The sequence below is a fragment of the Bubalus kerabau genome, chromosome 1 (genome assembly GCF_029407905.1).
Source record: "Bubalus kerabau isolate K-KA32 ecotype Philippines breed swamp buffalo chromosome 1, PCC_UOA_SB_1v2, whole genome shotgun sequence".
NCBI classification, from domain to species: domain Eukaryota; kingdom Metazoa; phylum Chordata; class Mammalia; order Artiodactyla; family Bovidae; genus Bubalus; species Bubalus kerabau.
The window spans coordinates 194,155,450-194,170,583 of record NC_073624.1 but is presented as its reverse complement, the minus strand read 5'-3'; the positions used below and the strand labels follow the sequence as shown (position 1 = coordinate 194,170,583).

Here is a 15,134-nt window from a genome sequence, read left to right as displayed (position 1 = left end):
GGGAATGGTATCTTCTAGGCAGTCAGAGGGAAGGACAGGAAAGTAGTGGAGGAAACGGTATTCAGGGTGGTCAAGAAAGTCTTGAGGAATTCTACATAATTCCCTTCAAAACCCATAATTCTGGGTTTTGAAAGGTTTAGACAATTACATGATATTTTAAAAGAAAATGAAACTAGAGTGTTAATCAGAAGTTTCATCATGAGACAATGATATCTGTTGTATGAATCTTCAATCTTATATTCCTCAATCAGACAGATTATCTATTACTTAGGAAAAATTTATAGAAAGAACTGTTAAAAATGTAACAACTTCATATTAGTTTGAGGCAGATAAAGATTTATTAATTACTGAGCAATTACATAAATAATAACTGCTTCTACTTGGCTATAAAACATTACCTTAAATACTGTCCTAAAAGATTAATCTTGGACCTTAAAGACCCAACAATTCCTCCTTAGGTCATGTAAAGCACGATTTTAGTCCACTGTTACAGAGATCTTACAGAGCTGTTGTCTGTGTAAAGCAAAATAAGTTAATGTATGTAGAACACCTGCTCAGTACACAATGAGTATCTGTTATCATCTCAGTGCTCTTCTCCTTCCCCTTTAGTTAACCCACGAAATAGTATATGAGACACAGGAGTTAAGCAAAGGCAGTAAATAAAGCTGAGGATTTGAGTCTACGGACTTGGGCATCAGAATCCCCAGATTCAAACCTGTCTTACTTTCGGTGAGTTAAAATTTATGTGTGCCTCAATCTCCTTCTCTGACAATAGGGTAATAATAGTATCTCATTGTATTCATGTGAGGCTTAATTAAATACAATGATATAGTCAAACACTTAGTACCTATAATAAGCACTGGTAAAAACACAGTAAATTCCAGCTATTACAAAGAATTACTTCTCACTAAATCCAGGCTCTTTTACTCGGTAAACGCATATCTTCTGGACCGGTACGAAATCGTTTTTCTTCATCACCACCCCAAGAGCCCCTAGTTGTTGGTGGCAACAGCTAAGCCACCAAAGATTTTTACTCCAAAGATTAGTACTGACCTAGTTAGCGCAGAAAATAATCATGGGTCCACAGCCTCATTGAAAAGGACATTTACCATTTATTCAAAAGATAACTTACAGATAATTCAGTAAATAAAGTCACATATGAAAAACGTACTTGATTTTGATCCACAGGTTGGTGATATTTGACCGCTGGAACAAGTACACATGTTAGGACGGGAACAAAATCCATCTCCGCAACTATTTCTACAAATTGCTGTGGAAAGCACAACAGGGAAGCGTGTGAACAATAAGGTAATAAACCACTGACTACAAACCAAGGAAGCTATAGTTAAAAACAATAAAGCTGAAAAACTAAGATATAAAAATGCATGCTATATATAATGCCTAATTGAAGATATGCAACAAAAGTAACCATTGTAGACAAGTGAATGAGTCTCTTAAGTATTCTTATGATAAAGTGCACATAAATGAAGCTATTTTAATTTCCATAATCTTAATTGTTCAACTCTTTATCAGTATGGGTCATCTTTTCCATTCAAGGCAGAGGGCTTATATTCAGAATTCACCATGAGAAGAGTCTTAATCCTAGGAAGCGAGGAGAGTTAAGGAAACCCAGAGGTCCTGGGTACCTTCAGAAAACACAGCCCACTATGTAAAGGACCTTCACAGGAGACAGAGAAAGTGAAATTGGCTGAGCTGGAGACTCCACGGTCTAACAACTTGGCCAAGCCCCAGGGGTTCCATACACATTCCTTCCCGGCTGGTATCTGACCTGCCCCATCATCAATCTTTGTTCCCCTTAATAATTCTCTTTCTCCTTTCTCCAGCCGTTCTTCTCCTGTATTACCTCCACCACCTAGCCTATTCCTGCTGCTCAGAAAAGCTGCTGAGACATTTTGATGAAGGGAGAGTCAAAGCCTCCTGCAGCTGTGACCTCGAAGGTATGAGGGTCATCAGAGCAAAGAATGTTAGGCTCACTGACACAGCACATACCACAGATCCTCAAAATCAGTAGCCTTCAGATGCGAAGTCTCTCCCATACAGAGTCAGTTTCATTTAGGAGCTGATTTATCTCTATACCCACAACTAAATTGTCTCTCGGCAAAGCATTAGGCAAGTGTTTTAATGCTCCATGAGTGGCTGGATGAAGACAGGAAGAGGAGAGCATGGGAATGTCCTGAAACTAGCCGTGCATATGTATGTAAATGTGTGTACCTATCTTCTGCTAGCGAGGAGTCTCACAGTCTTCCAAGAGATATGAGACCCCCTCAATACATAATGTAAAGGGTGTGTTTTATAGAAGTGAACTAACTCGGTAATTGTTTTGCTTCTCCAAATTGCCTTTGACACCCACATAATACGGCCTGCATCTCCATTAGTACAATGAGGATGTCATAGATCACAGTGTAAAAGTAAAAAACGATTTTAGGCATGAACATGGCTCCTGCTATGGAGTTGACTATTCTTAAAGTATACTGGACTTTCTGATCACCTATAACTTTCCAATGACAAAAGTTTAGTAAAATACTGTTTTATCTCAAAGCCCCCTCATTCTCAGCAAGGAGACATTTAGTTTTGTTGTTGTTCAGTTGCTAAGTCATGTCTGACTCTTTGTGATGCCACGGACTACAGCACGCCAGTCTTCCCTATCCTTCACTATCTCTCAGAGTTTGCTCAAAAGACATTTAGTTTAGGCTTAGGTTATATACCAAGTCTATCCTTCACTATCTCTCAGAGTTTGCTCAAAAGACATTTAGTTTAGGCTTAGGTTATATACCAAGTGCCCCTTCCCGGGTCCTAAACCCAAAGAAGGTCTGATGGACTGGAGACTGGTCATCTTCAGACACATCCCTATCATGGCCGCAGGTCTACCCTCTACATCTGTGAACCCATGAAAAGCAGAATGCTTAGGCTCTTTCTCTTCACACTCATATCAAACTATAGTATATCTCATCTAAGTATTTGTCCCTACCACAATTGGGGGGAAAAAAATGAGGCCCAGAAATACCAGAGAGGGAGGTAGAGAGGACCTGGGTGTTGGGATTTCAGTGATGCTGGGAGAAGACTCAAGTCAAAAGTCGATAGTAAACGAATGGTACTATGCAACAGGTCTGAGGTTGAGCTCCCACTCTGCCACTGACCCAGTGCAAGCTTGGAGAAAACCCACAGCTTCTCTGGGTTTAGTGCTCTCATTGGTAAAATAAAACAAAGGGATTATATTGGAATGTCCTGATGTCTCTTCAGGTCTCAAACGGTATGGTTCGGGGCCAACCCCTTCCCACTATTTTTCCACTGATCAACATGCTCTTCATAGCATAATTTCACAACAACAACAACGAAAAATTAATAAGCAAACTTTTCCATTGCTTCATGTCCTAACAAGAGTTTTTTAAAAAAAAAAAACACAAATGGAAAGTAAGTCAATTTCATCGTTTTGGAAACAAATATTTGGAAGTTTGGAAGTACTTCAGTGATTTTCGCAGGCCATAATCAAGAACAATAACAACAAAACACAGACTCAACTCAAAATGCATTAGGTTTCCAGTAGTTTGAGAAATATATTTTTATTTTAATATCTTCTCATGAAGCCTGGTCAAGGCCAACCAGATTAAAATTCTAGGAGTTGATCATTTTAATATTTTTCTATAAAGAAAAAATGTTGATGTACAAATATATGAGGAAATTAATCTTTGGTCCTCCTTTTCTATTTGTGTTTTACTTATTCTCTTTTTGTAAGTCCCGTTGGAGCTTTTCTTCTGCTAAATGGTGGAAAGTCAATAAATATAATAAATAATTTGTTATCATAAGAAAGTCATGGGATGAAAATTCTTTTTTTCAACTGAAATCTAATTCATTACCAATATTATACTAGTTTCAGGCGTATAGCACAGTGGTTCAGTATTTTTGCAGATTATACTCCATTATCCATTATGTTATTACAAGAGAATGACTACAATTCCCTTTGCTGTATAATATATCCTTGTTTTTTATTTCACACATAATAGTTCGTAATTTGCCCCTTCACCTCATCTCCCCTTTGTAACCACTGTGCTATATGTGTGTGTGTCAGTGCCCAACTCTTTGCGACCCTATAGACTGTAGCCCGCCAGGCTCTGCTCTTCATGGGATTTTACAGGCAAGAATACTGGAGTGGGTTGCCATTTCCTACTTCAGAGGATCTTCCCTATCCAGGGATCGAACCTGCATCTCCTGCACTGCAGGCAGATTTTTTTTACCACTGAGTTACCAGGGAAGCCAACCATGTTTTCTGTATCTGTGAGTCTGTTTGTATTTTGCACATACATTTATTTGTATTATTTTTTCTATTCCACATAGAAGTGATATCATAAAGTATTCGTCTTTTTATGTCAGACATTTCACAAAGCATAATATTCTGTAGGTCCATTCACATTGCTGCAAATGGCAGAATTTCATGGAGTGAAAATTCCTAATTTTGACTTTGTTTTCAATTCAGTTATTATCTCTATATACTTTCAGTTATTATACTTTAGTTGTCAATATCAAAATAAATGAAGTACTGAATTCAATGCAAAATATTATGCTAAAATTTAGATGAGACCCACCCAAGAGAATATAAGTGCATTACATTCTCCCTCTCTTTTGCACACTGTTTTAGTCTTGGGTATTTGAATTATCATTTACATGTGCTAATAAATATTTTTGTAGATATCTCTTGACACAAGTGCTATAAATGTTTCTTGGAGATATAAAGATCATTTCAAAGTTATGTTTTTATAGAGTTATGGTACTTCTACATTCCAATGTATTTCATAAGCATCCAAATACCCTAAGTTGTAGAAATGAGGGCTACAATATTCACTGTTACTTTGAGATTTCCAAAGCTGATCTTCTATATAGTTAGAGGGCACAATGTTACTCAAAGACCAAAAGTATTTAAAGCTGACACTCAAGTATTTAAAGCTGACACTCAGAGGAATATATATATATATATATACACATACATATTTTTTTTCCTACTGCAAATATTCTAGAAGGCTCTGTTCTCTGGAATTCCCATTCCACACTGATCCAATAAAATCTGACTTTACAGATTTTCAACACGTACCATAAACCAGTCCTTTCTCCTCGGCTGCTCTCCAACTCAATAATGGCAGCCACATTCATTACATTCCGTGAGTCAGACTTTCCGCAGTGCCTAAGTCACTCCCGGCTAGTATGGCAGGTGTGTGGTGAGTGACGTTAGCTGCTTCAGGATTCTAGGAGCCACATAAGTTTAAAGCAGGCACGGTAACGCCCTACTGATCTGAAAAGTAAATGCACCCTCCACAAATGCCTGCCATATATGACTTGTGTGCTGGAGGGAAAAGAATCCAATACCCTCCCATTCCTTTTAATAAAAGGAAAGGCTTATAATCGGAGGGTTTATTTAATATATTTATGAATCACCCTAAAGAACACAGTTGTTGCTTCCTATTTTTGCCTCATTACCGGATATTGTGAGACTTTTAGGGTAGAAAAAATGAGAAGCTAATATTCACAACACTTAAGATGTCATGCCTTTTAAAAAACTGCACAGAAATAACATTAAGGGTCTATCTGAACCACAAAACCAATAACTATAGAGTCAGAGATGCCACTACATCCTTATTATCCCTTGGTTAGTGTGGCTTGCTCTTTTTCTCTGTTCATATGGCATCATTATCTTCTCCTGGAAAACATCAAGGTCAATCTAAAGTCAAGATTGGCTCTAAATAAACGTGCTGTCTACCATACCTGGCTCTCCTCCCAAGAAGACAAATGTGGCTGTGCTATATAAATACACAAGAAAAGGCCAGTCACACTTTAACTCACAATTTCACAGGCATGTGAAATAAGACATCCCATAGTCCACCACAGCGAAGTTGCTAACTAATGACTTCTCCAATTAAAACGTGGAGAACTGGCTGCATACTTTGGAAATGGAATAAAATAATCAAAACATGAAAGGTCAGACACGCAAAACTTCTGAAGTTCTAAGGCTCACACTTTGGAAATCTACTGTACTTTATGAGATCTGGGGTCTGGAAATCCTAAATGTAAATGTCTTAAAAGTCAAGCCATGTGGAAGAGTTCTCTCTTTTAAAACTTCTGTTAACCTGGGTCAACGCCAAATCTCTGAGAAGGCTCCTTTCCTATCTATGTTATGTGGCTGCTGAGATGAAACCAGAGATAATAAAGTGGTTTTGTACCAAGGGCTAAGAAAGCCTTATCTTCAGAAGGTCTAAACCTCCTGCAGAGTCAAAAGGCAGATCGTTTACATAATCACCTTGTGGTCTTATCTGAGAACTTTCAGGAAAAAGTGGTTTGGGGTTATCTGGGGAATTGCTGTGCTCTCCCTTGAGTTTGTATTAATAGACATAGAAAGATAAAACTTTCAAGTTATCTCTGAAACCTTTATCATTATTGCCCTTCAACAGTCTAGAAGTGAAGTCTAAACTGATGCAAACCGGCTGCTTCTTCCCCACCATTCAAATGGGGTCACCCCTAATCATTACTAGTGGCCACCGGATTAGAAACGGAACTATGTGTCCAAACCACAGAATGCAAAAGGTCCGCCCTGGGATGGGGCCGAGCGGGCAACCCCAAGCTGCGATCCCAGCCTAGCACTCACGGACAATGCACTGGTTTCCTCCAGGGAGCGTCTTCCATCCAGGGCAGCAGTAGGAGTGGAACCTGGATCCACATACGTTGGGCCTGCGAGAGACAAGTGAAGTCACACACACTTAAGAGAGGGATGTGGTAATATATTAGAGGTTTTCCTAAGCTTTCAGGACGACCAAAACTACACGTCAAACTCCTGGGGCTTGGGCCTCAGACGTGGAAGTAAATGGGCTAGACACTGAAATAGGGAAGGATCAGAAACGTCTAAACACTGCCTTTCATCTACCCTCTGTTGCTGCTCTTTAAAAAAGAGCGAAAAGAAACAGGGAAACATATAATTTGCTACCATTCTAGCCTCCGGATGTAGAGAACAAAGGGAATGCTCTGTTTCAAAAATCCTTGCCCTTGTCCCCAAATCCATCCCTCCTTGATCGACTGTTACTTTGGCCCCGACATGTCAAGGATGGCGTGTCAGAAGGTGGAGCGCTGGGCCTGATGATTAGATGGAGCTGTAAGTAAGCCCCGCACACGTCCTCAAACAAAAGGCTCGGAGCTGCGCCCCCGACGGTGGGGAGCAGGCAGGCTCTACCGGCCCCCGCGCGGGGCGGACTCAGGCGCGCCTTCCGCCAGACTTTCGGGACTTGTTCCCGCACAGCTGGCTCCGCAGGCGCTCAGCGATCCTCACCCAGAGGCCTCCAACTCACCCGCCGACAAACCCCCGAGGGAGGGCTTTTTTTTTTTTTTTTGCCAGCAGGAGGAAGAGGAGGAGGCGCTTCTTGGACTCTTCGGGGTCTACTGGTGGAAGGGGGCCCCGGCTGTAGCCACAGAACTAGGTTCTGGGAGGGAGTGGGATGGAAAGCTGCCAAGCCGAGGTTCCCCTCCACCCGCCCCCGCGTCGCCTGTCCACCTACCCTCGGAGCACGTCCTGTTGTCCTCGCCTGCGGACGCGGCTAGCGGCCGCGACGCCCTCCTCCCGGTACTCGGGCACCGCGAACCCGCCTTCAGAGCCCGCCGCTGCGGGCCGGACCTGTTGCGGAGGCGGCTGGGGCCGGGGCGCCTTGGGCGGCGGGGGCTGGGGCTGGCCGGCCGTGCACTGCGCCCAAAGCGCCACGCAGCCCAGCCACACGAAGTAGGGCTGGGGACACAGCCGCCGCCGTCTCCCCATCGCGCGCGCTACGGGCGCGCGGACCTTGGTCCGCTGAGAGGGAGCGCTCAAAGACAAAATCTGCGCGGCCCGAAAAAAGTCAGGTCTAACAAGCCCTTCGTCGGCCCCGGAGACTTGCGTGTGTTCGGGCTCCCTGCTCTAGCGGGAGCCCGGGACCTAGCGCCGGCCCCCTGGCTGCCAGCGGGGTGCGGGTTCTAGCGCAGTGGGCGGCGAGGCGCGGCGGCAGAGCGGCCGGCAGCCCCGCTCGGTCCACGTTGCATCCCCCGGGCCGCTGCCCCGAGCGACTCCAGGACCGCCAGCGGGTGGGGGCGGGAAATTACAAAAGTAACCCGAGCAGCCGCGGCGTAAAGTTACAAAGAAAGCGGACCTCAAAAGGAAAAAAAAGGCCTGAACGCAGCGACTCTGCGGATTCCCGTGCGCTCCGGGCACAGATCTTGGAAGCTGCAAAAGTCACCAGAAAGAAGCCGGAAAGCAAACAAAAGTTGTCCCTACAAACAAGAGGAAGGTCCTCTCGGGGCTCTCCCGGAGTCCCCCGGGACAGCGACGCGCCGGCGGCGGCTAAAGAGCCGGGCGGAGGTGCGCGGGGCCAGGGCGAACCGCCGGTGCGAGAGAGGGCGGGAGACTGGACGCCGGGGAAGATGCGGCAGGCGAGGGCGCGGCGCGGGGGTTTTGAGGCCCGGCAGGGCGCTGGGCGGGCCGGCGGGCGGCGGCTGTCAGTGGGGGCTGGAGCGCCGCCGTCCACACGTGGGGCGCAGCCCTGACCGAGGGGCTGGCGCAGAGTGGGCGGAGACAGAGTAAGGGGGCGACCGGGTGGGGAGGAACAAGGGGAGCCAAGGGCTGGGGGAGGGGAAGAGGAAGGAAGGGGGGAGGGAGGGGAGAGGACTGAGATTGGGGAGAGGGAGTAGGGGGCGAGCCGGAGAGGCAGGTCAGGGTTTGGAAAGGGGGCTTGGAAAGAGAGATTGGCGAGCTTGGGTGCGAGAGGAAATGAGCGGGGGATGGGGGCGAGGTTAGGGCGAGGAGAGAAGTGGGAAAGGGGAGGGAGGGCCGGGGGGCCCGGGAGGAGGGGGCGAGGCGCTAGTCGGCTTTGCTTCCCGTCCCCCTCAATTGGCCGCTAGCTCTGTTTTGACTGCCTGTACAAAGCGAGCAGACGACGGGGGAGGGGGCGGTTAGGGACCGGATTTGGGAAAGGAGGCAGCCCCTTCCCTTCTCCTCCGCCTTCGGCGGGCCACGGACCAGGGACGAGGATCTCTAAATGCGCCTGGCTTGGCTAGACCCGCAGATGAACTTCCCCGCCGGGCAGAGGCCACAAGGTTGAGGATGAGAACGGGTCCTCCTTTAGGGACCCGGACCCAGGCCCAGAGTTGAAGGAGTCTCGGTCAAGCAGGAATAGACTCGCGCGGGAGTTGGCTGCAACCTCAATCCGAGGAGGAGGCCGAGCTCTCCCCATCGCCCTCCTACCCCCACCTCCCCACCGGGAGCGGCGTCAGTCTGCGGAACCCGCAGAGGGGCTGGGCGTTTCCGGATTGAAAGGCGCCCTCCGCCTCCAAGAGGGAGCTCGAGCTGCCGCGGGGGACCTCGGCAGCTTGCAGGCGCCGCGGTCCTGGGGAGTCCGTGCTGGAGGTGTGCTCCGGGTTGAGCCCTGCCAGGACTCTGCGTGAGTTTGCAGCCAGGGAGGGACAAGTTAGAGCCCCTGAAATGTGTTTAGGGGGAACAGGCATGGTGGGTAAATGAGTCTTGGGGCATATCCCTGGTTCCCTGTTTGGACTCTTGATTAATGATTAAACTCTAACAATTGATGCATCCAGACTGGATGGTCACTTGCCCTCTGGACCTGTAGACCTGCCTCTATGCTCACCCGATTTTGAGGTCTTCCTTTGTGGCTCCGCTTTCATGATATTTATGTGACGCTCCATTCGTCTGTCAGCATTTCATAATTAAAAATCAAACATCCCTGAAAACTGGGACTGGCCATCCAAGTATGGTTTAGGAAACAGTACGAGAGAGCAAAGTCTGGATTAGTCAGGCCTAGAGAAACTTACTTTAAAGATTTTTGTACGTAAACATTTTTTTTTTTCTGGCCCAAATTGCCCAGATGTACTATTTGGCAGCCAAAATTCTCTGAGAATTGGCATAACCCCTTCCTTTTTTCCCCCAATGTAGTCAGGCAAAGAGTTTTAAGGTAGTATCCCTTCTTACAGTGTTCTCATAAGGCATAAGAAAAAGTAGACACAACACCAATCTATTCAAATCAAAAGAACTTAAAGACAGCAATAGAGGATTCATCATGCGCTGTCCTTCAAACAAATTCATTTTAACTAAAACAACTAAATAAAGTATCTCTTGGGTTATAGCAGTTTTAATCATACTTTCTAAACATTAAACCCCGTTAAATGGGTTTCTACTTAATACTTACATAGTTCTGTGGTTTATTTGTGTCTATCATATCAAATCCAAATGTTTTAAAATTGCATATGCATTTATCCTTAGACTTGCCAATTGCACATTTAGAAATGTATTTAAAAGATAAACGTGCAAAAAATGAACTGGTGAATGCTGTAGTCTGCTCATTGAAACACTATTTATAATGGCAAAAGATTAGAAATACAAAGTTCCCATCCATAAGGAACTGGTTGAATATAGTTTAATCTATTCAGTAGAATACTATACAGCTGTAAAAAATGAATGAGGATCACTCTAAACGCCTATGAGTGACCCCTAGAATATACAATCCAACAAAAAACAAAAGTGCAGATTGATTAGGCAAATCAATTGAGACAGAAAGGATAATAAAGGTTACCAAGGACTGAGGTGGGAGAAGGGAATGAAGAATCATTATTTAATAGGTATAGTTTCCATATAAGATGATGACAATGTTCTGAAAATTAATAATGTGATAATGATTGCACAACATTGTGAATGTACTTATTGCCACTGAATTGTATACTTAAATATGGCTAAAATAAGTTTCATATGTATATTTTAGTACAATAAAAAATTTTAATGTCAGGTGCAGGCTATTGCATACTGTTGGCTACCTTTCTGAGGTACACATGTGCATGTATGTATGTGTGCATTTTTTATAAACTAGAAGTAAACACCAAATCTAATAAAATTAGTTATCTTAGAGAAGGAAGAGGATACGAAGGATTAAATAATGGTGGAACCTAGATCTTTCCAGTATGCCTTGTTTTATAGTTCTAACTTTGGAGCCATGTATATATTTTATTAGTGGCATAATGTGGTTCTCCACAAGAATGGGGAGAATACTTATTTAAAGTTACATTTAAATACAATGTTTGAACTTTACATCTTCAGTAAGATATAACCTAAGGATGAAATGAGCACAAAGAAGTTTGAAATTCTATTTCATAATGGTAATGTGAGAGAGAGATTGAAAGGGGGAAACGAGAAAGAGGGAGAAAGATATTAGAAAGCATGATTTCAGCAAAAGAGAAAAGAGATTAAATATAAAAGTAAAAACACTAGGTTAAATTTAGTTAAAATGCCAATATATATAATCAGAACTTACCTTTATTATTCAAAAATACGCATTTCCTAGTCCCATGCATTGAAAGACCTGTAGTGACAACCCAATAACAATAAACACCTATTGTGCCCAGATCATGGTCCCTAAGTACCATTTCCCAGGAAAAGGAATGAGGGTTTCTTGAGTAGGTGGCTGATTTCAGGTCTGGGGCAAGAACCACGTAAAATGAATCTGGACTATCTGTTTTGTCATATTTGAAAGCAAGGAAATTACAAACAATTTAGGGTTATGTTGAAAGGAAACTGGACCTAACTTGAAAAAGATTCCACTGACCAAAGGTGGGAAAAAACATCAAAAAGAAAAATTACTGCAAAGGATTGAAACATATGAGATGTATAAATGTTCAAGAATTACAAATGATACTCCAAACAAAGGTTAGTTGGTCACTTTGGAGATTGTTAGAGAACAGCTTATTCTAGAAACATCGATCGATAAAATAATCAAGCACTTATTCTGCCTTTGCTGGATAGTCTAAGAGAGAATTTCTTTTAAAAAAATTGTAAACACAGGCATGATAGAATTTTTAAAAAATCACAACTTTGCAAACTTTAATGAAATAATAATCCAGGCAATAGTTATTAATGTTTGCTAAAACTGTTAAGTCAGAGTTCTCAACTGGGGGCCATTTTCTCTCTGAGATACATTTGGCGATATCTGGAGACATTTTTTATTGTCTCATATACCAATAAGATGGTGTGTACAGGACAAGAGTGTTGAGAGTACCAGGGATCCCACTAAATATCCTATAATTTATAGGATGGTCCCTGATAACAAAGTATTCTCTGGTCCAAAATAGCAATTTATTTGAGAACCCTTGCATTAGGTGAAGTCAGTGGGGAACTTTTTAATGAGTAATTCAAGCTATTACCCCCCAGAACCTACTGATTATTGCCAACTTCTGAAAATTATGATAATCAGATATTATGTGTCTGCTTAAGTGGTACAACTGGAGGCACACAGAACTGCCTATGGGATATCTTTGTAAAAAACAATTGAACCTAAATGTAATCATAACTTTATGTTTAACTACCAGTTTCTAGGCTTCCCTTGTGGCTCAGCCGGTAAAGAATCTGCCTGCAATGTGGGAGCCCTGAGGTCAATATCTGTGTTTGAAAGATCCTCTGGAGAAAGGAAAGGCTAGCCACTCCAGTATTCTGGCCTAGAGAATTCCATGGACTGTATAGGCCATGGGATCTAGGCAAAGAGTTGGACACGACTAAGCGACTTCTACTTTCACTTTCACCAGTTTCTAAGAACTATGGAGGATATAGTAAAACACATTAAATGATACCTCAAGAATGTAGTCAACCAGGTCTAGAATGTAGGGAATACCACAGAACCAGTTTTTTTTTTTTTTTTTTTTTTTTTTTTTTCAAATAAATGATATGAGTAGAGAAAAGGGAGGAGAACGCTTTTGATCCAACAATTGCACCTTATCTGGGTTAGTTATTTGAACACAGGTGTAAATGAGATTTTGAGGCAATCTGCAGAGGTCTGGGTGAAAGTTGATTATTAGCTAGTATATTTTCAATTATTTTTAATTTTAGGAAGTGTGAAAATGATATCATGGCTATATTTTTAAATAATGTTTTCCAATACTGACTAAATTCTTTATGGGTGAAATGATATGATGCCTGGGATTTTTCTTAAATACTATAGGAAAAAGATGAAGTAGATCAACTTTTTTCTATTCCTTTTGCTAAATATCCTTAGCTGACATACTAGACATTATGTATAGAAAAGAGAATAAGGGGACTCTGAATGGTGTAGAGAAAATGGCAGACTGGCCAGGGACCTGAGTCACAACATAGAAATGAGTGTCCCTTGAGGTTTGTTTTTTTTTTCGTTTTGTTTTGCTTCATACATTGTGGACTGAGTGCCGGAATAGGTGGCAACCTGGAAATACCAACTGGCACAGACTCCACAAAAGCCTCCAAAAAACCCTGCAGTCTTTAACCAAAGGACAGGAAAGGGGCATACTAGCCAACAGAAAACTTGTAGATGATAACTGCTTTATAAGCAGCCAACATCATAGAAAAAAAATGCAGTCACCCCCAACCAGCAAAGGCCAGTGAACACGTTAAACTTCGTCCATCCCAGGCTGTAACAAGGTGTCCCTCCTCAGAGTAAGAGAGAAGGTATCAGAGAGGTGTCAGAGAAGAGGAAAGAGTGTCAGACAAGACCAGGTAATGGACCACTGCATCCCCCATGGAGCCACCCCCAGAGTGCCAGTAGAGAACCTGGACTTCCATTGCCACCTAACAGTAGTGAAGAGCCCCTTCTGCTAGGATGGTATGAGAGGAGTCCTAGTAGACAGGACTCCTATCATTGCCCATCCCCATGGGAAGCTAAGGGAAGCTACATGGGGAGCACTAATGAAGCATGTCTCTCCCTCCCAGCCAAGGTGGTATAGCTGAAATTTAGTGGGAAGCTAGTACTCCCACCTCTGCTCAACAGTAACAAAATGCTCCTCACACTTCAATTGTGTAAACAGAGGCAGAATGTGAATGTTTACTGTCATTTAGTAGTAACAAGGCAACACCTTTCTCTTTTAACCCCCAAACCCATGCAGTATTGGAAGAGGCTGCTAAGACATGACTTACATAGGATCCAAAGTCTTATAACACCCAAAATGCCCAGGATTTGTGAGAAAATTATTCCTCATACCAAGAACCAGGAAAATCTCAATGAGAAAAGAAAAGTAATACTCACCAACACTGAGATGATGCAGGTGTTAAAATTATTGGACCATGCCTTTAAAGCAGACATGATAAAAGTATTTCAAAGAGTATCTGTGAACATACTTGAAACAAAAGAAAAAGAAAAGAAAGAAAGCCTCAACAAAGTAATAAAACATATAATCAAGAACTAACTGGAAATTTTAGAAGTAAAAAATACAGTAATTGAAATTTAAAAGCTTGATACATTTGACAGAAAAATGGAGAGGACAGAAGAAAGAATCGAGGAACTTGAAGATGAAATAATATAAATTACCCAAACTGAACAAAAAGAGAAACTAGATTGAAAAAACAAACAACCAGAGTTGCAGGGACCTGTGAGACTATAACAAAAATATTTAACATTTATTTATCAGAATCTCAAACAGAAGCAGTGCTGCTAAAAAAAACTACTTGAAGAAACAATGACTGAATATTTGCCAAATTTAGCAGAAGACGTCGGAGAAGGCGATGGCGCCCCACTCCAGTACTCTTGCCTGGAAAATCCCATGGACGGAGGAGCCTGGTAGGGTGCAGTCCAGGGGGTCACGAAGAGTCAGACATGACTGAGCGACTTCCCTTTCACTTTTCACTTTCATGCATTGGAGAAGGAAATGGCAACCCACTCCAGTGTTCTTGCCTGGAGAATCCCAGGGACAGGGGAGCCTGGTGGGCTGCCATCTATGGGGTCACACAGAGTTGGACACAACTGAAGCAACTTAGCAGGAGCAGTAGCAGCAGCAGAAGAAGACATAAACATACAGATTCAAGAGACTGAGTGAATCTCAAACACTATAAACCCAAAGGAATTCACATTGAAATTCCTCATAGACAAACCTATGAAAATTAAAGACAAAGCAGCAAGAGAAATGACACCATACTCAGAGAAGAAAACAATTGAAATGACTGCAGATTACTCATTAGAAACCATGGAAGCAAGAAGGAAGTGGCACACCTTTCTCAAGTGCTGAAAAAAAGTTGTCAGTGCAGAATTCTATCCCCAGTGACGGTATTTTTCAGAAAGGAAGGGGGAATCAAGATGTCAGATGAAGGAAGCAAAACGTAG

General features: G+C 42.9%; 1 protein-coding gene across 1 annotated transcript in view; it reads right to left on the bottom strand.

The window, feature by feature from the left end:
* The window catches only part of FBN2 (fibrillin 2), a 224,886-nt gene extending 216,712 nt beyond the window's left edge, over window positions 1-8,174 (bottom strand). The window contains exons 1-3 of the mRNA XM_055548444.1: window positions 7,551-8,174; window positions 6,650-6,732; window positions 1,172-1,270 (exon numbers count right to left, since the gene is read on the bottom strand). Of these exons, the coding sequence (XP_055404419.1) occupies window positions 1,172-1,270; window positions 6,650-6,732; window positions 7,551-7,804 (436 nt within the window). The 5' untranslated portion in view covers window positions 7,805-8,174. The remainder of the gene's footprint in view (window positions 1-1,171; window positions 1,271-6,649; window positions 6,733-7,550) is intronic.
* Window positions 8,175-15,134: the final 6,960 nt, after the last annotated feature.